The sequence below is a fragment of the Lepisosteus oculatus genome, chromosome 4, assembly GCF_040954835.1.
Source record: "Lepisosteus oculatus isolate fLepOcu1 chromosome 4, fLepOcu1.hap2, whole genome shotgun sequence".
NCBI classification, from domain to species: Eukaryota; Metazoa; Chordata; class Actinopteri; order Semionotiformes; family Lepisosteidae; genus Lepisosteus; species Lepisosteus oculatus.
Window position 1 is genome coordinate 29,509,088 of NC_090699.1, and position 27,922 is coordinate 29,537,009.

The following is a 27,922-nucleotide window of genomic DNA, read 5'->3' on the forward strand; positions in this document are numbered from 1 at the left end:
CATAGTAAACCTAGGGAGAAAATCATAGCATGGTATGTAAGAGACAGATTATGTAAAACTATGGCAAAACAAGTTATATTAATGGCATAACATTTGGGAAAAGCTACATACATATCAGTATTCAGGGGCCAATCCAGAACTTTGCTGTGCACACAAATAGTGGGACTCACAGATCCCCTCAAAAGATGAGTGAAGAGACAAATGGAGATAATTCTAGTTACCTTCTGAACAACCAAAGAGCTCCTAAGGACTAACAGTCTTTACTCCACTAAAAAACTTTCTTAATGGTCTCTCTTAATGGTCTTAATGGCATGCTAAAACAAATATCCTCCTAGTAATCTCATCTGTGATCGAATGTAGACGTTAACTTGCTGGCACTGAGTGTGATGACCCGCGTCTGCGTATCTGCCTCTGTGTTATAAAGTAGATGACATGCGTCCCTGCCTGTCTTGTGCATGGGTCTCTGTGATGTGTATTTCCCTGCTTCTCATGTATAAGAGTTTTTGAACTCTTTATCTACTTTCTGTTACCTGTCTGCGCAGGGGGATTTGCTTGCTCAGCTTGTGCACGGCTGGCTGGCTGCTGAAGTCGGGTTTCTTGGCGGTGTTCTTCATGCGGCACACCACCACGATCACCACCATGCAGGCAATGAGGAAGACGCCGATACAGTAAATGGCGATCTCTACGTAGTCCGGGGACGTCGGGCCAAATATCGGCTCCTCTGGATCAGCTGGATTACAGATAGGGACAGTTATCAGGGACAGAGCCATGCTGTCCCGCAGACACAGACAGGGAAAAGAGAGCTGTCTTACAATGCAAGCATGCATTGTGTCCTGTGTTATAAACTCCTAATCCAATCTCTGCCTGCCCCCCAACTCCTTCCCAACAATAACTAGGGGTTATTTGCTGTTTTTAATAACAGTGTTGTTTCCAGTTCCTTTCAAAAATAATTTCCTATTTCCCAGTCCTTAAAATCAGTTAATTTTCATTTTATAGAGAGGCCTTAATGGAATTGGAATAGACTAAAAGAGAATGAAAATTGGAAATGAAATTACATCCGAGATCTGATTTAAAAATGGAATTGGAATTTAAAAGCAGGAATTGACCCAAACCCTAACCCCAGCCCTCCGTTCCTTCCCAATACATAAACACATACCAAGAGCTTTCAGTTGCTTGTTTTAAGTCTTTAATCTCTGTTCAGCACACTAGCTAAATATTCCAAATGTGGGCCATTTATTGTAGAAGCCAAATGCAGAAAGAACTTCAGGAAATAAAAATGTCTCTAATTAAACCACAAATATAGAAGATCATTTTTCTGTGGGTAATCAGTCCTTCTAATTATGAAAGTGCTCACTTCTTATAATGTTTTAGGACAACAAAAATAATTGTTTACCACAAAGAAAATGTTAAATATAAAACAAGAAGCATAACAAATCCCCTCCAGGCAGCTGTTCATCAAGAAATAACACTAGGCACCACAGCTGGCCAGTGTTATTTAAGACAATTTTTAGTTTATCTATAGTAGTATAAGGATATTCTTTATATTCCTGACATGAATTTTGGATGAGGCAGACTGCTCCACACACTTAACAAACATGCTGTTGCAGGAGTCTCTGAAGAGATCAGTCAAGCAAATCCAGTGTGAATTTTGTACAGTTCAGAATCTCCACAAGATGAATTAATTTAATTAGGAGTGTCCACTGCATACATGAGAAAGCAGTGTTGGCCCTGAAGATGATCTGAACCTCATTCAACAAATATTCAGTCTCCCTGACTGCTTCTTGGTAAACGCTTTACCCACATAGAGTATTATGAAGGACAGCAGGTGTGCTGTGGCAATAATTGCTGCAATCCCTGTCACAGCTGGATGCTCTGAGTAGCTCAAAGCTGTTATTGTTGCTCTCCTGCAAGCATTATCTGTTTTCACTGTGTACGTTACCTCATAGCAGAGTGTATAAGACTTAAGAAAGCAGTTTATACTGGTGTCCCATGTCTATGTACAGGTCCTGGGATTACTTCACTGAAATCTCTGATCGTTGTCAGTCACATTTTTCTATGGTTTTCTCTTTAACCTGGAGAACATCTTAGAACTTGTAGAGTTCTGGTTAGTACCTACCCCCCCCCCAACCTAAAGTCCAGCTGCAAAAAAAAAGAGCTGCGAAATCCGTCAGGCCAGCATGCTGTGATCTGAACGTTGTGGCACCTGCAATGGCCATCAACAGCAATCTGCCCCTATCTATTCCATTCCTCAGTATCTGTGTCCAATACTGGTTTTCACATTTTCATTTCTCCTTTTATCGAATCTGTCCTCATGACACAGTGAACTCACCTCTCGGCTGCTGTAAACTGTTGCTATTCAGAGACTTTCTCATCCATCTACCTGATAAACAAGTCCTAGGGTGCTACACCTGCACCCTTAGTCTGCTAAGTCTGCACCCTATGGTGCTAAGTGTGCGTACTATCTGCTTCCTACTTTCATTTATTTTGGAATGGGACAACTATGCCTGCTGTGAAATGATCACTTGATCTTAGCTACAAGTCTAGGTATTCTACCAGAAGCTGTGACTACACAAACTGCATAAACTATATCAAAGAGAAAATTTTATAAGTATCCTCACATGATCATGTGAGACAAAAAAAATCAAAAGAGTCCAGAAAGTTAAAAATGCATCCACTCTGTAGATCTAGCGTGGTCAACAGCCTGGGGATGCTATGATCAGAAAAAAAGACCAGCACTCCCCTCATTGCCAGACTCAATGAGCATGTAAGTCTGTAAGTCTACATTCCATTGTTAATTCAACGATAATGAGCCACCACTGCCTGCAGGATAAATGAATTGCTGCTACAGTATTATCAGTCTGTAAACTCATCCGTAACACAGAAGCTCTCAGAGCACGGCAACTGTTCCATTGGGGGCTTTAATATAAATGAGGTGCCAGAGTATTGATTTATTTGTGTCTCAGAATAAAAATTCTTGTAAGGAAATCAATTTCACAACAGAACTAGAAACTGCAACATATTCTACAGCAAAGTATAGCAGCTCAACCTGGAGGAGATTTTTTTACCCTTTGTTCAATTTGATTATTCTGTATATCTGTGGGCATACTTTAATTAGACAAGGACTGAGTAATGAGTCAAGTGTATACACAAGAGATTTATGTAGTGCAGCTACGGTTTTTTGTATGGATCTTTGAAAACAGTTATGATGTGTAATATTAGTAAGCAAAGAAGAATACCTTCTTGGCAAAGCCTTGGAAAAAATCTGGGAGTTTCCAATTCAAAATATCGGATAGACAATTAAACATGGATTATATGCCACCCATGCAAAATTCTAAAACAGCAAAGGGGGAATTCTACAAAAAATGAATAAGGTAACAACTCCTGCAACAGACAGCAGAAGCCTTTTTTAAAAACTTTTTGAGCCATCAGATGAAAAAATAAAAGGGGCAGCAAGCAAATAGCAGTGCTCTTAAGATGTAATTTCAACACAATGAATAGAAAATACCTGCATAATAAAAATCACTTTCACACATTACCCTGGCCTTTCTGTAGCACACACTCATGGGGGCAGTTCACTGCTGTCTATTGCAAAAAGTGACAGTGTGTCTCTGATTTAACAACATCCCACTCTCATTGGTTAGAAACAAATCTAACAGGTCAAATGAAACGGCAGCTTCATTAACAGGTCGCAGTGTTGGGACTTTTTAAAATTGCTTTCTGAATGAGGAAGAAGATGAGTTAAAGTAAGATAAACACTCCTATGCAGTGAGAAGTAACTTTTTCCTAAAAAGAAAGTAGTGCCCAACACTGCAAAACACGGGTGCTCGTTGTTGCACTTCTAGAGAGTTGCAGGTCTATGAATGCATCTTGGCCAAGAAAACTGATAATTGAGAAAGCCTAGCCCGTGCAGGGATGCGTAGGGATAGACTTTCTTTTCTTTATGTTACAAGCTGACAATTATCAGGTGGGTAAGCACAGTGATTGTCATTTCTCAGAGGGGGGACAAGAATGACGAGCCACAGTTGTGGCAGCACGGGCTCTGATTCCTCAGCGAGAGAGCAGAGCCTGGCAGAAAGCATGCATGGCATAAAGGAGAGGCAGAGCACACAGTACCAACAGACACCCAGCGAAGTGACAGCCAGCTTCTGTAGCCAAAGACACTGACCTTTGCACAGTATATTGGAAAGGGCTAGACCTGACCACCAAGTCTCTTACTTTCCATTTTTCCCCACTAATAAAACAATGTTTGGTGCTAGAAATTTGCAGACTACTAGCAAATAACAACAACAAAATATTTTTAAAGACCCATTCTAGATATCTTTTCTAAAATTTGTATACATAGAGATGGCACTTTCCTTGCTTTGGTTATATTATTTTATTCATTTCATGAATAATAAAAGATGACCATAATTACACATTAGTACGTACTTAGCTTTAATGAAAAGTGCCTTGATCTACAGAAGGGTCATTTTCTTTGGCTGATTAAAAGCAGTTGTCACTCCCTTCAAAAATCAGCATTGTCAAAGTCATAATAATTGAGGAACAGGAAAATACCATAGGAAGACAGAAATATATACCTGGAAGAACTGTCAACCATGCAGTGTGATAGGAGATCCCAATAGAATTACCCGCCAAGCATGTATACTCCCCCGCATCCTCAAAAGTAACATTTGGTAAAGAGAGAACCTCGATCTCTTTGTCCGTGGTGTTAACACCTGCGGTCTGGGAAAGAAATGGGGAGAGGGAGGAAGAGAGGAAACACAAGCACAGAGATGGTGAGACACTCTGGGTGGAGAGGAGTGTCGCCCTTGAGGGCCTCAGTTGCCCCATGAAGAGAGACTGGGGTTATGGGAGTGGAGAGAAAAGGCTCCCACATGACCCCTCTACACACGGCTTGTGCTTCCACAACGCAAACACTGAACAGCCCCAATACCCGGCACCCGGCTCTTGGAGGGAGAAGACGTAAAAAAAAAAGATGTTGTTGCCACCCTTCACCAAGCTCGTAATCCAGAGCAGACTTCCACATGCACACAAATCAAAACACATGGAAAAACCCCTTTGAGCAACCAAGGCCCGCGGATCATCTCAACCACGATACCAACACTACACAATGAGGAGGGGGAGCGAGACAGAGTGGCACTGATGACAGGAAGATAGAGTGTAATAGAAGTTGTGGATAGAAACAAGAAGAGAAAGAAGCACTTGGTACTAGGGCAGCTGTATAGACATACTGTACACTGGAACAAATACTGAGCCACAGAGAACAAGAGAACAGACAGAAAGAGAAACCAGCGATGGCCAAAAACACTTGTAAAAATGGAGAGGCCAGCAGAAACAGAGCTCAGGATATCGAAGTATTCTCTTGCAGTGTACTATAAGTTTGAAGGTGCAAAATACACTTTTGAAAAGCAATAGTGAGAATTCAACTACAATTCCAGTAACCTGTAGACATTTAAAATGTTTTAAATGATCTGTCTGATGACATCTTAAGAGCTTTATTTTCCTCAAAAGTTGATGTTGCTCTTTGTATCTAGGGCTGTTTTCTTTAAATGCCTCTAGCTTGTGGGATGCCGTGCTTCATAACCTTATGAATTAACTGCAAACATTTATCTTTGGCTTTCCCTTTAAACTTGAAACTATTGCTGTTCCTTCCATATTCATATCACCAATATTACTTCTGTTGATTTTGATTTCCTCAGTGTGTTATTTTCTGTTAATCTTTAATTTCACTTTGATACAACAAACCTCACAGGCAACGCAAGAAAGAAAGGAGGAATACATATAAATACAAGAAACGCAAGGTCAGAGAGGCAGTAGACTGGCTGGTAGGGTTGAGAGAAGTGGGGTGGTGACCTGCAGGGTTTTTCCATGGCTGCTGACACAACCCAGCGCACCCAGAGGTTGAGGCAGTGTTCATTTAGTCTGCATTTGTTTAATTTTAGTCCTACTCTCAGTCAAACTGAGCAAAGTTTTGTGGAACTTTAGAACAGGCACCGCTTGTGTGATCCTACTGCAGCCAATTTGTTTCCACTGCAGAAACAGTGAAGACTGTATTCAGTGTGACTATATTTTCACTATCTAGTCCACTTCAACTGCTTACTAACCAGGAAGTTAATCTCACTTTGGATTGAGGTTGAATTGCATTTAGTAGTGTGTCCAAACCAGTATACGGTGCTCACAACCACCAAAAGCGACTTTTTCACTGAACTGACCAAGATTATGACTATAACTCAAACACATGCAGATTAAAACGAACCCTGGTCTGAGGAGAGTGAGGAGATCCACATGGCCCAAGGAACAGCCCGGGACACGGCCCGGACTCACCACACCCCATTGAAACTGGTAGCCATTGACACGGCCAGGAGCACCATGCCAGTGGCGCTGCTCTTTACCTGAGAGGACCGTCAGCCAGCCGGACTGGTTAACCTCTCCAATATAATTGGAGACTTTACAAATATACTCCCCCGCATCCTCCTCTGTCACATTGCGCAATGTCAGCACTTCCACATCAGAACTATTTATTCCTGAACGCTAGAATGGAAGAATCAATGACAAAGGACAACAGTGGATTACAATCTGCCTCAGCTAGGCCAGTAAATGACATAAAATACATTTGGGAGCCCATCAGTAACAGAAGGCAGTGTGACATTAAACTGATCCTTTCTCGAAAGCTGTAGTGGAGCAGAGCACATTCAGAAACTTTCCTCGGTTTGTCAAAACATAAAGCTCAAATTAACAAAAGCCTCAGACGGGTTGATTTTTTTCAAGCTCAAGATTTGGGATAAATGTGCTATTTGCAGACAGACATGTCCTTTGGGTTGCAAGATTTTGAAATTAAGTTAATCTTAAAATTACTACAGTGTGGTAAGAAATACCATAAGGCATTTGCATACGCATAAAGTAAGAAGCCTCCTTAAAGTATGTAGGAATCCTTTTAGGAAAGTTTAAGCCATGTTTAAGCCATTCAGGCTCCTCACCACAATTCAGTAAAAGAGATGGTGCAGATGTGTCACCTGGTGCAACATCTCTGACACATGCTGACAAACCTGTCACACCACAGACAGAACAAATCGGCCCGCTCACACGGCAACATTTCAGAGCATCAAACTTTTCTCTCTGTGCTCTCCTGTTTTCCGAAAATAAGTAAAATTCTGCTCCAGAATGAAAAGCTTCAAAAACAACTTTGTTAATGCCATTCAAACAAAACTCGCTCTGCTTCAGTGCAATCCATTCTGAAACTCCTGGAAGAGACAGGCTCAAGTCCCCTGTGCCATACCTTCAGCACGCGGACATAGGGCTGGCCATCCGGACCGTAGCGGCTGCCGTTCTTTTCGATGTGCTGTAGCCACTGGATGTGTGGCTGCGCATCGCTGTACACCTTGCAGACGAAGCGGGCGTCTTCACCGACGCGCACTGTTGTGTTGGCAGGCAGGCCGGCCTGCAGGATAGGCCGGTGAGGAGAACGCTCTGCGACACAAAGGAGAAGGAAACAGGTGAAACACGGCCAAATGAAACCCAAGTGTGTGGGCTACAAACTTCATTAAGAAAACCCTAAGGGTCAGCCTCATCTCTGTAGGGAAGCGGACCTGAAATATTATAGTACAGGGACTCCCAATTCTGGAACCCTGAGTCCAAAATCCAGCAGTTTTCAATGTCTGTTGAAACCTCCAACAGCTCAACAGATCCAGTTAAATCTGAAAATGGTTTAGGCATTAAGAAAACATAGAAACCTAACAGATGCTGTACTATTGGATTTGGGCACCCCTGTGAAAGGCAAAATGAATATGTATTGAGTAACTCCAATGACCTGTTTTCCCAGAGAAATGACCTGTTGGATGAGGCACTGGGCCTCTGTTTTACCCACTGTCCTCCAGTCTGCAGGCTGTCCTAAATGAGGGCTGGGTCTCCTCTTGGTTATTTGACAAAATAACTGGTGGATACATTCATTTTATCTGGCGTAATTCAGACAATTACACAGCCTGTGTGAGAAAGTGATAGGTCACTTCCCTGGGGACTTTAAACAGCACAGGGCTCAGAACAGGCAGCTGACGTTTCTGCTAACAAAGCAACTGCCCGTATCTTGTGTTTACTATTTTTAATAAAAGAGTCATGAATAACTGAAAATATTTTAACCTATAAAATAGGTATAACCTAAACAAATAAAAATATGTCTCTAAGTGCAACGTGTTCTTTTATCATATCACACTAGGTTTATTTGGAAAACAAAAACACTTTTAAGTCTCATTTCAAAAAGGGAGCTAATCTTTCAAAGATACAGTCAAACTTCTGCTCTTCCCATTGGGTTTATGCGGTGTTAGTTCATTACAACACAGCCCTTTCAGGGTTAACAGACATTTGGGTAAACTACTTCAAGGAACACTTATTAAGCTGCATTCTTTCACAAGCAAACATTTCGACTTCAAATCCAAACAACAGTGCCTTTTAACAATGCTCTCTTTCACACACTGTAATAGGGCTGGCTGCCCACAGGCCTCCTTTGGGAAGGCTGCAGTAACGTCACTCTGGCTGGCCGCACTGCAGGGGAGAGTCCTGCCTTCTCTGAAGGGGGAGAAAGGTGCATCCGCCCTGATCGTCTGTGGCTCTGTGCCTGTGAGGGTTAGCCTGCTCTGCGATCCCGGTCAGATATCTCATGTTCTGCTGCCCTTGTCGTCTGGGTTCCACAGCGTGACCCGGCAGAACTCATTATCTCTCAATTTGAAGCCCAGATCAGAGAGGTGTACCATAAAATCAAAGGGGAACGACCTGCCAAACATGTACAGTATGCTCCAATAGAAAAATATGCTCCACATTCTGAATGCGGCAAAAACAACCCATCTAAAATCTATTTTAAAGTGAAACAGATTCATGCACTTTCTTTTTTCCCCATGCTACGCTCTCTTGCAAGATATAAACCTTTTCAATGATTTTCAGGGAGTCCAAAACAAAATTATTTTCTTGGCAGAAAAAGAAAAGTTTTTAACAGAACATAGTACTGTAGTTTTGAGATTGTGCACTTGAGAGATTGAAAGTCAATGCTTCTCTACAGTGCCCGGAACATAGATTCACCATTGCTGACTCTCCTACAATCATCGCTTGGGGGTTCCTCTGCAAACATGTCTAATCTGGGCATAACAGGACAGCTACATCAGTACACCACACACAAAGTGTTTGCATCTAGTTTCAGCCGGGCGTTGCAGTTCATCTGTCAAAAATTTATACTTTTATGACTAAGTTCTCACGCTTTGGACTGCAGAAGAACAACAAACCATGCAAAACAAAATACCTAATTCAAGAAAACACTGACATAAAAGCGGTGAAATAAAAGAACTATAAATTAAAATACTGTGATGAACATAAACAATACATTCACCATCAACCAACATTATAGCATTTACGTATTCAAGATTGTAATTGTGTTTATGCATTTTGGAAACCTGAGACCAGACTGAATTGCAGACAATGCATAACCAGAGCGCACTTCACTTCAAACGAAAGCTATCAGATTCTTTTCGAAACCCACATGTGGAACAGGAGTTTATAAAGTGATAAAAACACACAGGATGGCAGTGTAACTGAGTACCCTGTTGAGTTAGCTAGCCCTCATGAAGCACAGCATCTCCATGAGATATAAAGACAAATCCGAGCTCCTATTCTCTCATGTCAACTTTCATTTCAATAGGTAGGACTGAGCAGTGAAGCAACAAAGTAGGGAGCACTACATGATAAAAATAATTTCATGAAGCCTTAAATATACATATCTTTATATTTATCACATATATATATTATCATCAGCATTATACAGCAGTTATGGATACATAGCATATGAAATATTTATTTAGATATTAAGAAGGCTTTAGATAAAGTTTATTAAAAATTGAAAAGGGAATTATATAATCAACACATCATTTCAATGGTGACTGCTCTTCATAATTTATATTAGTGATCTAGATTCTGGTAGAGTTACTAAATTTGTCAATTTCACAAAGATACCAAATTAGGAGAATTAACAAACACTGTAAAAGCTGTAAAGCAAAAAATGGCGGATGACATTCAATGTAGACAAATGTGCAAAGTGTTACTTGAGGAAACTATGCTGACACCTCATTTACTTCTTCTACACAACGTGGGGAAGCAATAAAAAATGCAAAATGGATTTTCATGTGCAAAACAGAATTTAAATCAAAGGATGTTACAATCAACAGTATTATCCCCTTGTAGCCTTATCGCAGAATGTAAGTCTGGGCTTGTTCAGTACTGGGATAGAAGATCCCTATGGAAAACCAGGTTATTCTTGGTGGTGATGGTGGACCAGTAGGTGACACTCTTCTCCCTAGACCAGAATTTACAATTTAATTCCCCATTATGATGACCAGAATGCTCTGCTGTAAGAATCATCATCACCAGGATGAGAAATTAAACCAAGGTCCTGACTGTGTAGTCATTACACCTCCTCTTCTTCATACAAGGAGGGGTTCATAAGAGCTAAGACCTTTATGTCCTGGCTAAATTTCACAGTCAGCTTTTGCACTCCTGACACTTCACATTTTTCACCTTTTCACTTTTTTTGCAGGTGTAGAATGGTAGCCACACGTGACCTAGGTGGGTGCTGCACTTCAGTAGTGGGCAAGGTTGGTCTTTTCGTATGTATAACTGTGAGATCCTTTGGAAAGAAAAGTGCTTTCTTTGAGAAATGGCTGGGTGAGATCATCTATCCTCATGCCCTAGCTTTAGGGATAAATTAGCTAATAAAAACAAAATGGACTACTTGCGCATGCTGGCCTCCTCTCATTTCAAAACCTCATATTCTTTTCATTGTTTCTTTCCATTGTCTACACTGCTGAACCACCCCGAGTTTCTTCCACAGACGTCTGTTTTTGCTACCAAGATCCACTTTCCTCCTATTAAACCTCATGCTTTAATCTTCTGGATTTTCTTCTTGGTGATTTTTTTGTCTCATGTGATTTGTCCGGAAGCCCTAATTACTTTGGGATTATTCACACCACAACATTTTACAGCAGGTAAAATTCTTGAAGCAGTTGTCTGAAATGAGTACTATTGATTTGGATCATCGGAACATTTGAGATCGTACCTGATAAAGATATGGGCTGGTAGATGCTTTTGAATCAGAACAAGGAAACAAACTCCTTTTACCCAGCTTGCCACAGTAGGCTATGTTGATGGTTCAGAGTGGAAAGGTGGGCTGGGGGGCATTGTGCTTATTCTGTGATGTGAGGTTGTAACTGGGTCACACAGCAGTTGACGGTGGGGCAGAGGGAGGAGAATCAGAAGAATCAGAGTAGATGGAGAGTACAACGCAGGCTCTGCTCATTTATGTCACAAAGCTCCTACCAATGATCACAAGTTCTTCATCACCTTGGCTTCTGTCACACAGTCATCAAAACTCAACAGCTGAAAAGTTTGATGTGCTTACCCATCTCAAAGCAGAGTTTATTATCTATATTTCAGTTTCCAAACATAATTTCAGTTTCCAGTCTCACCACAGACAAAATCTGTTTGGAAACTACATGTTATTTTTGATTCCTTCCTTGCAGCTGGAAGCTTTACGCAAGTTAATATTAGTTAACTTATTTCTTGTCATGTATGCCACATAATAAAAAAAACTACTTGGTCACTAATCTGCACAGCTGCATGTCTGCAGCAGCTTAAACATTTACTTATTTAGAACCTACATATTGGCTGAATTATAAACCACTCTAGTACACTGGCAGTCTTCCTTACAGGCATTGATGTCTGCTCTCAATAACAGGATATGAGCACAAATCTAAATTTCTGACAAACTAAAATGGACACTCTATAGTCACTTACTTAATTGCTTTTCTATTTAAAATATCTAAAATAGTCTGAGTTTCATACAAAGCTTTAGCTAATCCCAGACAGCAGAACTGAATGAGCAAGTGGATATAAACCGTCTGAGTAAACAGAAACCGATGGCTTTTCCACAAGCAGCTCCAGACACAGGCGCCCGTCTAAACAGTCTCCCCTCCAGCTTTCATCACGCAGGCTTAGCCTAGTGTGCATTTCCATGGTGTGGATCGAAAACAAGACTAAATTGAGTTTGTGGTCTGACGTCAGTACAAGAAAAGGATCTTATTCTTGCATTCTTTGCTTTGTTTCAGGTTGGAACTTGGCAACCCCACTCAGGCACAGCTGGAACTGGGGCTCCTCTGAAGGATATGGGATACACTGCTAAAAAAGGGAACTGGACAAACCTGCAATCGGCAGGAGCTCCCAATGCACAGTTCTGCACGAACCCACACTCTCTCCTGTGTTCACTGAACTCTTTAGGATTCAAATAAAAGAAGCCATGTTTTGATCTACACTTTCTGTGTAACCCTTTTATTATACTTCTAATTGCCACAGGGAAAAGAAGCCCAGATCTAGACAGAATTATTGTTGCAGATTAGCTGCAGACGTTTTCTACTTTCATTATGAAAGCTGTGACATTACTCACTGAGCAGTTGTACATTCTGTGGCTTTAAACACAAACAGACAGAAGACCTTTGGCACTAATGCTGACCTCTCAAGCTAAAAATGTCAGACTTTCCCCCCGATTGAATTCCTGGCCATCACAACAGATTGCCTGTCACTTGGGAGCAGACCTAGGGGTCTGTGTGGCATTTTCTTAATTGTTCCTTTGACTCTCCACAAAAGCTGCCAAAAAGCAATCCAATGCCAGGTGTACAAACTCGCCCTCAGATTTGTCAACAGCTCCAATAAAAGCTCCCTTATTCTCTAAGCTCTCAGTCCCTGGACAAGCCAGCATGCAGATTCCTGCCTGCTCCCCACCTGCTTCATCCCAGGCCTTCGTCCAGGCCTCATTCCTCTGGACTTTCCGTGTAGCTTGCAGCACCTTCTCGCACACAAACAGCCTGGCTCAGCTCAGTGTTGCTCTGGAAGGCTGTGTCCCTTATGAAGAAGTATTCTTTTTCTCACTTCATTTTTAAAACTTTGGGAAATCTGTTTTTTTTTAACGAGTGAGAAAATGATCTCAACTTGAGGAGGATAAAGTCTAAGTACTATACAGTACGCACTAGCTGGAATAATGACTTAGGTTTACAAAGTAGAGAGTTTCAGTTTTCAAAAACATGCAGCTGATGAAAGAGAGGAGGCTTGCATGATTTATGAGACCAGTAAATAAGCTCCCCCACTACAGAGTCACAGTGTTAACATACATATGGAGTAACCCATGTTTCTTCCTCATTAGCAGCGTTATTGCTGGTCCCCATTGCAATCCACTGGCGTAATCTCAAATATCCACACCACTACCGTCCTCTTCATCTGCTCACTGTGCCCCAGGAGGAACAGCGGCTGGGGCTACTGAACCAACAAGGCCAGAAACATTATGCCTACTGCCTCCCCAGAGTCCACAGCATATTACAGTTTCGGACTTTTTTTGTATTTCTTCAACAATTTGTTGTTCTGGAAGAGAATGACAGCTCTCTCAGCTCTACTGGAGCTCCCCCCTACTCTTCAGAAAACTAATAACTCAAAAACCTCTCACAACACAAAATACAGCAAAAAGATTAAAATTTAACCATTTTAATTTCCAATAACCTTCCTCACAGTAACACAGGAGAACAAGCTCGTATCTCAAAACAGAACAGTGCTTCGTGTTTGCACAAGAGCTGAGCAAAGGTTACAAACCAATATTCAAAATACTGCAGGAAATTGATTTTACTGGTGAAATGTGTATGTATGTGCTAAAGTTGAATTCACATTCCTGAAGCAGAGTCTTTCTGCTTTGAGCTGCATGACTCCAGGCTGATTGATCTGTGTTTGTGTTTTCCTCCCCTTCTTCCTGTTTGTCTTGTTTTGTCCTGAGCTGCCTCCTCAACCCACTGCCTCCCTGACCTTCCGGGCCACACACTCTAGCAGTCACAGCACACGTGGACAGCTCTGCCTGACACCCAGCCGGCAGGTATCCGTTTACACGGAATACCAATGACGTTCATCTTTCACGAGAAAATGAGCTATGTGTCGAATATGCTGTGAGTGCCAATGCAGAAACTGGAAGCCCACAGACTCTCAGATTAGCATCCCGGGACTGGCCCCCCATTCACCACCACAATTCCCATCTTCCCCTCTATTTCCTTACATCGCTAAGCTTCTGTGCTCCAATCGCACACCTGTCTGCCTCTGGCGACAGCAGAGACGGAAGGATTCCCGAGTGACTTGACGTCCACACTTGGGAGAGTACTAAGGTCAGCTCTTCACACTGCACTGCCTCTCGGCACCACCACCCATGGAAAGAGCTGCTTTCAGAATCCTCACAGGTAGAGCCTTTCAAAAAACATTTCTAGTTTTTTTTTTACCTTTCTTAAAAAAATGCAACAAATGCAGCAAGATGAAAAGAATGATTTAAATATACTGCCAAGACACTGCAAGCACTGAGCCATATGTGGCCAGTAGGAGCGCAGAACTGTGACAAAAGTAGGTGCAACTTACCAACTACATCCAGCGTGTAGGTATGGTTGATGGAGCCATACTGGTTTTCCACCACGCAGGTGTAGTTTCCTTTATCTGAGGGAACCACGCTCTCCATGATGAGGGTCCAGTGCTGGTGTCGGACCTGTAGAAAAAAAAATTACCAGGACTTAACTCCCTTCTCTAAAATACCTCAGTGTGGAAGATGTAAACATGCCATATTCATTACAGCAGTTCAAGCTATTTTGTATTTGATTTGATATCTGTTTAATTAAATACAAACAACGAAAGTTAAGAATATCAGCAGTGCTGTTTTGTCCCATTTTAGGTTTTTTTTCCCCAAGCAAGAAGTTGTACCTTCTCTTAATGGGAAATCAACTGGGAACAGTACTCGGAGCCTCCATATGGCAGAGGACTCCAGGAGGTTGGGCATCCCATTTGCCCAATATCCCAATGCTCTCAATATGTGGGAGGTTCCATCAGGCTCGTTATATGTAAACAGTTGCAAGTGTGAAGACAGATAGATCCCAAATTATCACGCATGAGCTGCAAAGGTCCCACTGGACTGAGCAGCCCCACTGAAGCCCCTTTTAAGAAGCACCAGAGCCTGCAGTATACCAGGCAGTGCCAGACAAGTTCCAATTCAGACTGCCGTAATTATACGCCTTGCTCTTGTGCAAATGACTTACTGGAAAAGCTGAAGCCCATTTAAATAATTAAAAAAAATGAAACAGTTCTTAATAGCTGGATCTGTCTAATGCAAACATCCTGCACAAAAAATACTTATAAACCCCTACAAACATAAGAAATGTTGCGGACAAGAAGAGGCCAATCTGACCAAGATGCTCATTTGGTGGGAAGCCACTGATCAATTCCAGGAACTCTTACACTGTTACGCAGAAGTATGACCATTGACTCAGAAGGCCTCTGCCCAGAGATTTAAAACTAAAAGCACCTGAATAGAAATCGCTTCGGACAACAATATTTATTATTTTTTATTATTGCTTACACTTATATAGCGCTTTTCTGGACACTCCACTCAAAGCGCTTTACAGGTAATGGGGACTCCCCTCCACCACCACCAGTGTGTAGCATCCACCTGGATGATGCGACGGCAGCCATAGTGCGCCAGAACGCTCACCACACATCAGCTATCAGTGGGGAAGAGAGCAGAGTGATGTAGCCAATTCATAGAGGGGGATTATTAGGAGGCCGTGATTGGTAAGGGCCAATTGGAAATTTGGCCAGGACACCGGGGTTACACCCCTACTCTTTTCGAGAAGCGCCCTGGGATTTTTAATGACCACAGAGAGTCAGGACCTCGGTTTTACGTCTCATCCGAAGGACGGCGCCTGTTTACAGTATAGTGTCCCCATCACTATACTGGGGCATTAGGACCCACACAGACCACAGGGTGAGCGCCCCCTGCTGGCCCCACTAACACCTCTTCCAGCAGCAACCTTAGTTTTTCCCAGGAGGTCTCCCATCCAGGTACTGACCAGGCTCACACCTGCTTAGCTTCAGTGGGTTGCCAGTTGTGAGTTGCAGGGTGATATGGCTGCTGGCTAATATTGTACCTATTTAGACAACCTGATTATGCGGTATTAAATTGTTACTTTTGCAATGGTCCGTTTTAATAGCAAGACACAGCCCAGCAAAACCTCAATACCTGTAGCATTCCCCTGTTCTACTGTATGGAAAAAGCCAGGTGGTGAATGTGACAACAGATCTCTGGCACAACCTCTCAGTCCAACCTAAGAGCCTGATGACAGAGATTCTCCACTCCGGCCAGCCCGGTGTTCCAGAGAGAATTCCTCTCTTCCCGAGAGAAACGCTCAGTTACTTGGGTCACAGCATTGAGAGTCACATCTGCTGAAATAACCCTGCAGCCTAGAGCCAAACAGAGCAGCTGTCAACCCTGCAGACTGTACCTTGACCCTCAATATGGTCACGCAAGATGGGAAGGTGGACTCCTCGGTGTTTAGGGCAGGGAGCACACCTACATTTAGGGAGACAAGTCCAGATCCTTGAGGGCTACAGGGTCTTCACAGGTTTCATTCCAATTTAACCTCTCAGCTAATTTAAATAACCCAGATATTATAAATTGAACAAATATTAACAGGTGGCATTTTAAAAGAAGCAAGGATTTTAAAGGAAAGCATCCACTTAAACATTTCAGGCCTAAAAAGAAGAGTAAATTCTTTCCAGTTAATGTAATAATGAGACCAATGAAATAAGTGAGGTTGTGGTGGAAAGAAGGCCCTGCAGGCCTCCAGGAAGTAAGCACAATACCATTGCTACACCCCTGACAGGCAGGGGAACCTACAGAAATAATCTGGGGGGCTTGTGAGGTTTGACAGGTTTTGTAATGTTCTGCAAAAAATTCAAGACACTTTACAAACTTTATTGTAGAGGCATTCCATATTTTAAGACAACATTTTCCTTTCATATTCTCCTTGACATTTGAATGAAAAAAAACAATTACAAAATATTTAAAGAAATGTCAGTTACCTCTTCAAATAATGTTAAGCCCTTCCAAATTCTATGCTGAACTAAATGAAAACCTTTATTAATAAAAATGAGTCAAAGCCTTATCTATGACTCTGATGTTCAAGTATTTCAAAAACAGATAAAACATTCTTAAGTGCTTTACTCTTTGAGATTTTGTCTTTTTTTAAAGTCCATAATGCCGGGTTTGTTTACACATACCTATACCTCTGAAAGGCACATTTTTTTTAGAAATGTGCAAATACAACTTTGGCCAAGTATAGAGAATGGGAACAAAGGCTCGATCTTTAGTTAACCTTTAACTGTGTTTAAAAGTTCAGTGGGTTTGCGAATGCCTTTGTCCCCTCTAGGATGGGGTTAGGAAAATATCAGACCTCCAATCAACTCCTTCGCTGGACTTTAATTAAATCAAAATTAATTTAATTTCAAACTAATAAATCAATAAGCAAATGTGATGCTATAACTCTGCAATAAATGTGTTCTCTTCTGACCAAGAGGTTTGTGTTGCAGTTGTGGACGAGGCTTAGGAAGTAGTATTGTACTGACAGACCTGAACATGGTACAACAAAGGAAAAACAGAATTCCTCCAGCCGCTAACTGCTCACCATGTGGTATTCCAAACAAAGTGTTGTATTCACACATACAGGTCGGCATTAAGTTTACACCTTTATGCTCTTAAGAAAACAATACCATTAAGATGTGAAGGATCAAATTATTTAGAGAGTGCTAGTTTCTGAGTACTTCCTCATATCCTAAATAAATATTTTTTTTGTTATGTAACATTAGGAGATTGACCCTGGCTGTCCACAGTGAGAGTGACTGCACTGTAGGAGAAAGCCACTGACAGCCGATTTCTCCCTCCATAGATCTGTCAACTAAACCGGATGACAGGATCCATTTGGAAAGCAGGCTCTAAGGCAAGCTGTCGATCAAGTGTCCTGCGCACACTGCTCTGTTAATGCATTATCCTGTATAACGATGAATGCATTGAGGATACTCTGGGATAAGAGACCAAAACTGGATTTTCTCTTTGCACCCATTGTTTTATACTAAGACACAGAAAACACTAAGAGTGTTTGAATGTGTTTCACTACGTGTGAAATGTAAATGAGACATTCTATTTTAATTAAGTTAAAAACGAGGCAAATTCTAACAAGACTGAGGCTGTATTGACTGTCCCTCACCTTCAACTCTGAAAATATCTCAACCATATTTTGATGGTCCTGGAAACTGTGCAAGTACTCCAGTAAGAAATCTTGAGGTCATTTTTCCACCTAGGCCCTGCACTTTATTTTCTTGTTCATGGAGTTGTGAAAGTGTCTTTTTTAATTTTTGTATCATTGCATGAATCTGTAAAGATCTCTTCCAGTGTGATTCAGAAAAGGCTAATGCCTACTTTGGTCTTTTACAATCTAAATTATTGCAAAGCAGTGGTAGCCAGTGTATCTGAACAAATGTTTAGCAAGTTGCATCATGCTTCAGCTGCTTGGATTGTGAGCAAAACTTAAATGCAGGACCATCTATCACTTGATTGTTACACTGGCTCAATTTGACAATAAGACTCAAGATATTGCTTGCTCACATTTAAGAACTTGAATGGTTTGTCTCCTGACTACATGAGTGAGATGTTAACCCACTATATACCTACAGTATATGTAATTTGTGCTCTTCGGACTTCTTTCAGTTCCCAATAGAAGTCTCCTGTAATTTCTGTTCTGTTGCTTCAAGACTGTGAAATGATCTTCAAGCCCATATCAGATCTTGCAAATCAGTCGGTGCTTTCAAATTCGACCTTAAAATTCCTTTTTACTTCTGTGCACTGTTTTAATTTGCATCTACCTGTCTTTTTTGTTTCATTCTATGGTGCCTGGAGATGATGCAACACGAAAGGCACCATATAAAAATGAAATAATTGCTGTTTTTGGTATAAAAGGCAGCAAAGCATTTTTGGGAAGTGATTTTGAGTGCACAGGTTGCACCTCATGTACAGTACCTTCAAGATGTATTCATACCTTCAACAATATAGGAACAAAACAGCAGAAAGATTTGCAGATTGGATCATGTGTTTTGTGTAAAAAAACACAGTCATAGTTTCCATAATGCAATTAAAAATATTAAGGTCACATTTTTTCATAACTCAAGGTATTACTTTAAAATCCAACAAAAACAAACCTCCAACAACATTCTTCTCTTTGGAATGCAATGGAAATCTTCTGAACTACATGCAGTAGTAACCTCTAACAGTTTGTTTTCCTGGGGTTTAAAAGGAGGTAACATACAGAAAGTATTCAGAACTAGCATGCTTCACCATATGTACATGCATCAATGTAGGTAAATTATTTCCACAGGCTGGGGTATGATGATAAAAAGAATCCACAAAAATCTAAATCTACAGTACACTTTCCAGTGAACTGCCCGTTATTAAGAAATTTAAGGCTATTGATCTAGTGGCAATCCTGCCAGGAAGAAGGCATAGATATCTTGCCACCAGGGCTGTGAGACAAGTGGTTCAAGAGTCAACCATAAATCTGAAGACAGCAGCTGGAAATCTCCAACTCAAGCTGGCATCTGCAGGATACAAAGTGTCGAAAAGCTCAACATCGCCCACATGAATGTGGCTTTCATAGCTAGGTTGCAAGGGAGAAACCTTTTCTCAGTGCGAACCACAAAGAGAGACAACTCAAATTTGTCAAATTACATCTCAATGATAACAGCCTTTTGGCCAGATGAAATGAAAATTGTACTATCGGGACATGCTCATTCATGTTATGTTTGGCTTAAATTAGGTGAAGCTCATGTAGAGAAAATGCTCCAGCTCACTGTGAATTACAACAGGGGGTCTATTATGTTTTGGGTTGTTTTCATCTATGGTTCCTGTAAACCTTGTTAAGACAGTGGGAATTATGAACTCCAGCAAGTACCAAGACCTTTTGGCCAAACACCTGGTTCCCTCTGCCAAGACGCTCGAGCAGGGCTGAAAATCAACATTCCAGCATGACAACGATCCAAAGCATACATCCAAATCCAAAAAGAAATGGTTAACTGCGCATAAAAAAAATGTTCTTGGCTGGCCATTTCATTCTGCTGTTCACAAATAAAAACCAAAGGGCCTGAAGAACCTAGAGCAGTTCTACCTGAAGGGACCTCACATCACTTTGCAGGCGGTGTCGTGTCAGTGTTATTCATCTCAGAGGAGGATTTAGAAAGTTCTAACTACAAGGTTGTGAATAAATGTGACCCCCGTGCTTTCTGACCTTAAAATTATTGATGTCAAATATAACTCTGCTCTAAAATCGCATTGCTTTTCTTGATCCTGTTTCACCAGGGGTATGAATCCATCTGGAGGTCACTGATACAGGTTGACAGTTACTATGACTAGAGCAGACGCAAACCAAAAGTAAATTCAATCATGTCATTATCATACCTTGTAGCCCCCCATGCGGTCCTCCTGCCGGAAGTTCCTGCCGTTCTTCAGCCACCTCAAGTGGGGCCGGGGGTTCCCCCCTGCCGCACACCGGAACTTCACTGTGTTCGCAGCCGGCACCGCGTGCAGCCTCTTCTCCATCTTCTCTGGCATGGTCCAGTATGGTGCCCCTGCAGGACATCAGGATGCGTGGTCATTAGAGTAACATATACCACGGAGGGCTGAATATGGACTGGGCAATGGGGACAGGGTGTCACTTGTGTCTCAAACGAAACAACAATTGTGGACTGATATTCAACCTGCCCTATCCTGCAGCAGCCCTGTTTTCACTCATTTACTGTACAGTAGGAGTTGGTGACCTCAGTCCAACTCGATCATAATTAGGCACACAATCCGACAATCTTCACAGATGAACACCTGTTGAAAAGCACTTACAAAATCTGGCTGACAATGGGCTGACCTTGAAACAGGTGCCAAGGCAGGGAAGAGAGTACTGACTCTGGTGAAAGCTTATGACTGATGGCCAGGAAAACAAATAAAATGGGAAGAGGCCCTTCAAATCTGTCCTGCTTTGGCAAACAAACACTCATACACTTTCTGTAACAGTGGATCTGTAACATACACTTAACAACCCATTCATATACAGGAGGCTAATCAGCATCAAGTCACCAGTTGAGTGCTGTGTCTGATGCCTTGGCCAACAAGTAATGCAAGACTTTGCTTTCTGTTGTAGGCTCAAACTCTATTCTTGGTCTCTTCATACAGTGGCCTTCCAAGTTTATTTCTGTCTGTCTGTCTCTGTGCAGTTGGCTCATCCTATATCACATAGTCTTAGCTCTACGGAAGCCAGGAGGAAAATGACATCAGCAGAGGGAATGCTCATGACCTTTATATGAAGTAAGAATAACCTTGCCATCAACACAGCATTAGTCTTTCACACTAAGTTAAATATACAATCTACACTTTAACATCAAACACAACTACAAGCCAAATTTAGGCATTTATGCATTGCTACTGAACAATGCAGTTAATAAGGAACAAGTAATAGCTTTATTCCATGCTGAAAAAAAGAAGAAAGAGAACACAACATTTCGGCCGTGGAGCCTTCTTCAGGTGTGCAGTTAATATAAATGCAGTTATGCAGTTAATAGTCTTAAATAAAAAAATAATACGAGTGTTTGAAAATATATAAAAATATAGTTTTGGTTTCATCCAGTACTATGGAAAGTTATGCATAAAACATTCAAGAATCATGGGCAATATCCAAAACTAAAGCCAAGAAAAGTAAGCAGACCATGTACAGTTTTTTAGTTTTCTAATGGAAATTAATCAACGCCTGTCAACATAATGTGTGAATGTTTTTGTTCTTTCTCTGACATCAGCTCAGTGCACGACAGTCAGGGATTAGACTATCTTCTCCGATAGAAAGCAAACATTTTCTGATCAAGCTGCAGTTACAAGAAAAAAGGTAACCGATTAATTATTTAAAAACAAATAACTCACTATCTTCAACAGATGATTAAATTTAGTGTATTTATATAAATGTATAAATTAAGGCCCAAGTATTTTAACTGAACAATGAGATTTTTATTCAACAGATGATTTCATGTCACAATATACTTTTTATGCCAATAAGAGTAACATTTTATTTCATATAGATCCCTAATATTTCACCAGGAAAGTAGATCACAGGATATTACATAAACCGCAAAGCTTAGCAAACTAATGCTGCAAATATGGCTTTTAAAAAACGAACATAAACTATTCCTTCAAAATATAATGTTACAAAACGGAAATTTCATTATCTGTGAAAGAACCACGTTACTCAGTTACTCTCTCTCTCTCTCAGCTCACAGGCATAAATTACTGTGAACTTTCTCCTGGCAACAGAATTGCTTCACCCCTTCTGTTACAATACAAGGAAAATCCTCTTCTAGGACTCCAAGAAACACAACACAGACCATCTCATTAAACTAGTCCCTTTCCAACCATCCATTCTATTCCCCTTCTGCGGGAGGAGGACCCCTCGCAGGTGCCTCCCTACAGACCAGCACCAGGTCACTGGTCTAAATCTAAATGGAAAGCTATTGCAGAGAAGAGAAACACTGGTCTATTGCCATACATTTCAGTCAGGGGCATTTAATGGCATGTAGATTACACTCAGTAAGAGGGGTAGAAAAATTCCTTGGATATCATTAATTGGTCCAGAGACAATGGGCTTTCAGAGTTCAAGACTACACAAATCAATTGGAGCCCAGGGCTCCTTAATCACTTCTGGAGACTCCTGACAGGGGCTGCAGAGGCACACGTGTCCAAGGCCGGACGCTCTCGCTCTGGGGACTCAACCCACTGAGCTATGCCGAGGAGAGCAGGCTCATTAAGATTAAACAGCCAGAGGAACCAGCGAACAGCTTGAAACAGAGGAAGGAAGAGGGTCATCTGATCCCTGTTAACAAGGGGTCAGAAAGCTGCCTGCACGCACACTTTTAATCAAGCCAAACACTGTAAAGGGTCACATAACTTAAGGGTCTTTAAATATTGAAATTATAGTAAATGTAATTGCTCCACAGCCCCTGGGGCAGTCTGCATTAAAAGGCTGATCATGATAAAGGTTTTCCAAACTGATCCCTACATGTAGGTGAATGACAGACATCGTTGATTCGACCATTACAATTACACATCTAGGCTAGATTAGGGCATTAACAATGTAAGGACATTGTCCACCCCTGAACCACGAGCTTCCACAAGTATTGCTAAGATCTACAGAATGGCATTAAAGTTGTTCATTTACATCTGAGGATGAAAGCTGACACTTTTTCTCTGCTTAGTAAGTCTCAAAGCTATCTATGCTGCTGTCCCACAACTGCAGGGTCTCCCACAGCCCCTCCGCACCTGTGAGCAGGACTTCCTATATCACACAAACAGATACAAAGAGGAAGAAGAGAAGGGCTCCGCTCGGACCTTTAACCATCTTCTAGTGTTTCAAAGCCTACAGCCAGCGGGAACTCTTGAACGTAAAGGAGGGAATGAAGAAACCAAAAACCTACAAAAAGAGTAAATTAGATGCAGCCTAACATTTGAAGGAAGGATCAAAACGTCCTTCAGTTACAGCACTGCTGCACATCCTCCCTACACACAGCTCTCTCGAGCCCATGGACCTGGACGAGAGGCGCCTGGTCACGGAAACATCAGCTCTCCCACAGAAGGCGACAGAGGAGGAGAGGGAGAAGGAATCTCCACTGGGCCCCAGCAGGACTTTTTTTCATTCTTTCATATATACGTCTACCCCTCTCCTTCACACAAGAAAGCTTTGTCCAGGACACCAAGCTAAACAACTTTAGCCTAAAAGGCAAACTGTTTACGGTTTTACAGACCAATCTGCTTCCAGTGCTGACTTTTCCCATCAGTCTGAGCTAGAGTGCCTGGGAAGTGTCTTAAGTCTTAAGTGCTACTGTAGTGAGCAGGAGTGGGAGGGATTCCTTTATCCACAATTCCAATTGAATTGAATTACTGTGAATAACAGAAACATGTTACACAGCCATGTTGTTGAAGGCTACACTCTGGAAACGTTCAAAACCCAACTCAGATTAAACACCTAGAATTTGTTACCTTAAGATCATTTTAAAACCTATTCCTTTTCTTTTCCAATTCCTGGGTCATTCAAACAGTATTGTGCACATAAATATAATGTAACCTAGGGTATGGAGTGTATGTTATTTCACAACCATTTATTCCTATTTACTATTCAAGACCTCATCATTTATCAACATTTACAACATTTTTGCTGAAAAGTTTAAAGATGGATCCTAAAAAAATTCGCTGAATCAAACTGATGAGATCTGTATACCTGCATTTTCTGCCTTGCTGCTGTGCACTTTTATTCATAACATGACCAAATAAGTTCATATGGTTTTATTTTCCTTTCCTTAACATTAATCACCAACCATCATAACATTCAATCAGCTAAGTCTGTAGGCTATGATAAACTACTTTAAATGCATTGAAATCAATTTTCATAAACCTTGTTTAGCCTCATAAGGCAAAAATCAACAACACTGCCAAAGAAAGTGCCTCTTCAATCATTTAGCATTTGAAAAAATAAGCATGATATACAAGACTACATAGAATCACATTTACACAGTGAAAAGTCTTTTTCCAAAACTATTTCGAAAAGGGCTCTCTTTACTACTTCAATTCATACTACCTTGCCAGACATTCCAGAAGCCCCTAAAACTAGACCAAACAGAAGCTCATCACCTGACTTTTTACATGTAAACATATCGAGGGTTACAAACGTCAGCACCAAGATACATCTTAAAGTTGCATATTGCTCACAGAGAACTGAAACAGCTGCAAAAACAGTGCAGGTCTTACACTGCAAAAGTTTATGGTGTACTATAATGATAATAATTAAGTATGACATTTCTACACAACACTTATGTTAATAAATTTATAATAACCGATATACTGATGAAAGAACTGTAGAAATCTCTTGGTCCTGTACCTTCCAAAGGTCTGATCCCCAAGAGCTAGAAGCAATATCTTTGTGCAGAACTATTTAAAAAGACCAAACCACACCAAAAATATCCATATATATAAAGAGAAAGAAAAAACGAATGTGTATTTCTAGCTGGCCCATAAAACCATGAATTAAATCATGGCCTGGCTTTCCTCCCCAGTATGGTCAAAAGTTGCAGATAATCTCTGGCGAATCCCTGGTTGTCTCTGTACATAAATCTGCTTCACAGAAGAGCAGCACTTAATTTTTATCAGTGTCTCAGACGGGTTTCAAAATGTTCAGGACAGCTGGGTCAGAAACCCTACCCACTGCCTGAGCTCCTCCAAGTACAATACTTCAATGAGGCCCTGCGCCAACTCTCTGCTGTGCTGAGAGGGCTTGGTCTGATTCCAAGCAAGCCCTGAAGTTAAATGCTTAAAATATTCAGCTTGAATTTAAAACCAGGAAACTCGATATCACTGCCAGTACAGTTTTCTCTTTGTTTTCAAATAGCAAACCAGAAAAAAAAGTAAAATTTGTGTTCATACTTAATGAATTTCAAGCAATTACAGCCAGTCTGTCAAGAATTCAGAAAGGAAATGCAAGATGTGCATTGAATGTTAAAAAGATACATTGAAAGCTCTGTCCTGAGTATTTTAGAAAGCTGAACACCTACTGTATTATGAGTTTTATATCATTGCCCTAATCTACCCCCCTGATTTGATTAAAGCTCTAAGGACATGATATTAATCATATTTTAATATTATTTTTTGTACAAGAAACTGATTTCTAAGTGTTAGCTGTATTTTAGCAACAATAACAATTTGTAGACAGAAGTAAAGTAATTAAAAGGAAATAAATTCAAAACTGAACCATGGGTTGCAAGGCAGGCCACTAAATCTAATCTGGATCACAGGTGAAAAAATGAAAAGATAATGTCTAGACCTGATCTGACATTGAAGAGATGAAGAATAGGTTCTATTATTCTAACCATAGAATGAACTGCAGTTTCCACACAGGCAAGCAGTCAAGGAGTAACTTTTGACTGGATTTCTAATGAAAAAAAATAAGACTACTACTGAAAAGCAGAAGGTCTAGATCAAGAAATGACAGAAAGTGATGCCAGGGGTTAGGTCACAAAGATTGAGCAATATGATGCAAGGGTGAGGGTTATTTTAACACAGACATTACTGCCAGTGGATGTTAGGTTTTAACAGAAAGGTACTGGCCATGTGAGCATTCATGCAGCAGTTGTTCGTCAAATCCAGGCGACTACCATCTAGGTGTTAGTGCAGCAGTACTCCAGGCTGTTTCGCCTGCCACCCTGTACTTACTCATCTGCTCCCCATCTCCAGGAACATCCTCAGAGCGCTCTGTGTCGTCTTCATCATCTCCTGAAGAGATAGCATCTGCAAAGAGTGCACAGTGTCCTCATTCCATACGCATGCCCCTACACTCCAGCGGGCAGGAGGAGCGCCGCTGTGTAACTCACAGCAACACCCGAACAAAATGCGTGGGATTTATTTTGTACAAAGTAGATATATACAAATGCACTGTCTTCTAACACATTCAGCCAATACCGTTTTCCTCTTTTCGGTAAATGCGCCACAGTGAAAGAAAATCAAAAGCGCGCAGAAACCAAAAGGCATTTCAACATCGTCGTCAACATCGCCCTCAAAGCAAACTTGGAAGCTCTCTCTTGCTCACACCAGCAAAGGAGGGGACTGCATGTACATTAGTCTCAGACGGTCTAATCTCTTTATACAAAACACTCAAGCACATTGGAACTTTAATGTCACAGTCTTCAATCCTGTTTTTTTTTTTTTAAACGGGGCATCAACCCCATCCCATTTTCCACCTTGAATGGTGTGGCACTGACGTACAACTGGTCCAACATGTTCTCATCATGACCACTGATCGGAAGCAAAATCTGAATTCTTTGCAGTCTGAGATGCTCAACTTCTTCAGTTAAAATTTCTCGGCCACACAACTGTGGACCCACCAGGGCAGCTTTCTCTGAGACAAGCAGCCTCTCTGCTTCTCTAAGAGGACAACCTGCCACTGACTTGTATGCAGAGCACTGCCACATTTTAACAATTGTCCAATCTTCTAACCTCATTTCTGCGGTTATCTTTCCCAACAGATTTAATCTTACTAGAATTTCTTGCTTGATGAGCTCTGACATCAGGCCCTGCATGATGTTTTTGGCCAAACAGACAGATGAGCTCGTCGCTGCCCTGTTTTGTGGTTGGAGTCCTGTCATGGCTATCTTATTCCCAATGTGGCTCTATGCTGGAACACTGCACTTCATAGCCTGGCAACTCACCTGTGACATTGACAATGAAGCAAAGAGTATCGCTGCCTATCGGGCTAACTGTGCTGCAAGCATAAAGACCAGAGTCCTTGGGCGTGGCATCTCTAATTTGCAAGGACTCCTCTACAATAAGCGTCCTGTTGTTGGACCCCAGCGAGGACCCATCCTTGGTCCAGGTGATGGTCCCAGCCTCAGGCAGTGGGCAGCTCAGCTTCAGCAGATCTCCAGGGTGGACAGAGCAGACTGTGGGCTTAGAGATTTGGTATTTGGTTGGAGGCTCTGCAGTGAGCACAGGTACACAGGGGTCAGGGTGCAAAAAAGGGACGGAAATAGACGGAAGACAGAGAAAGAAGAGAGAACAGGAAACAGCGGTCAGGAAAACCACACACCCCACAAATTGTAATGCAGCAAGATATAAAAGCCCACAATAAAAACATACAAAAGACCACAATAACCCGGTGCGGCCCCCCAACATTTAGGCTTTTTTTAATTTTCCAGTATTTGCTGGACTTTTTTTTTAAAAGCATGCAATTTCCCATGAAGCAAGATGCAGATAATTAAAACTGTGCAATTAATAGATTCTTATTAATTCCAGCTCCCAGCAAAGCAGCACCTAAAGCCCATATTTTTTTACATTAAGTACAAAGCAAGTGAGAGCATACACAGCAGTTACTGCACGCCTTTCTTTTGATACAGCACCAAAAGAAAACGCTGAGGTCCTGGATCTCAAACA

At 41.4% G+C, this 27,922-nt stretch overlaps 1 protein-coding gene across 10 annotated transcripts in view; it reads right to left on the bottom strand.

Moving 5' to 3' along the window:
• The window catches only part of fgfr2 (fibroblast growth factor receptor 2), a 54,460-nt gene that overhangs the window by 14,078 nt on the left and 12,460 nt on the right, over positions 1 to 27,922 (bottom strand). For 2 of the 10 annotated variants that reach the window (XM_069189029.1, XM_069189031.1), the window contains exons 3-9: positions 27,202 to 27,468; positions 26,210 to 26,284; positions 20,378 to 20,547; positions 14,467 to 14,590; positions 7,277 to 7,467; positions 4,578 to 4,722; positions 524 to 730 (exon numbers count right to left, since the gene is read on the bottom strand). In XM_069189029.1, the coding sequence (XP_069045130.1) occupies positions 524 to 730; positions 4,578 to 4,722; positions 7,277 to 7,467; positions 14,467 to 14,590; positions 20,378 to 20,547; positions 26,210 to 26,284; positions 27,202 to 27,468 (1,179 nt within the window). Of the gene's footprint in view, positions 1 to 523; positions 731 to 4,577; positions 4,723 to 6,392; positions 6,532 to 7,276; positions 7,468 to 14,466; positions 14,591 to 20,377; positions 20,548 to 26,209; positions 26,285 to 27,201; positions 27,469 to 27,922 lie in introns of all 10 variants that reach the window. The other 8 variants (XM_015346798.2, XM_069189030.1, XM_006630427.3 and 5 more) reach the window with 8 other exon arrangements.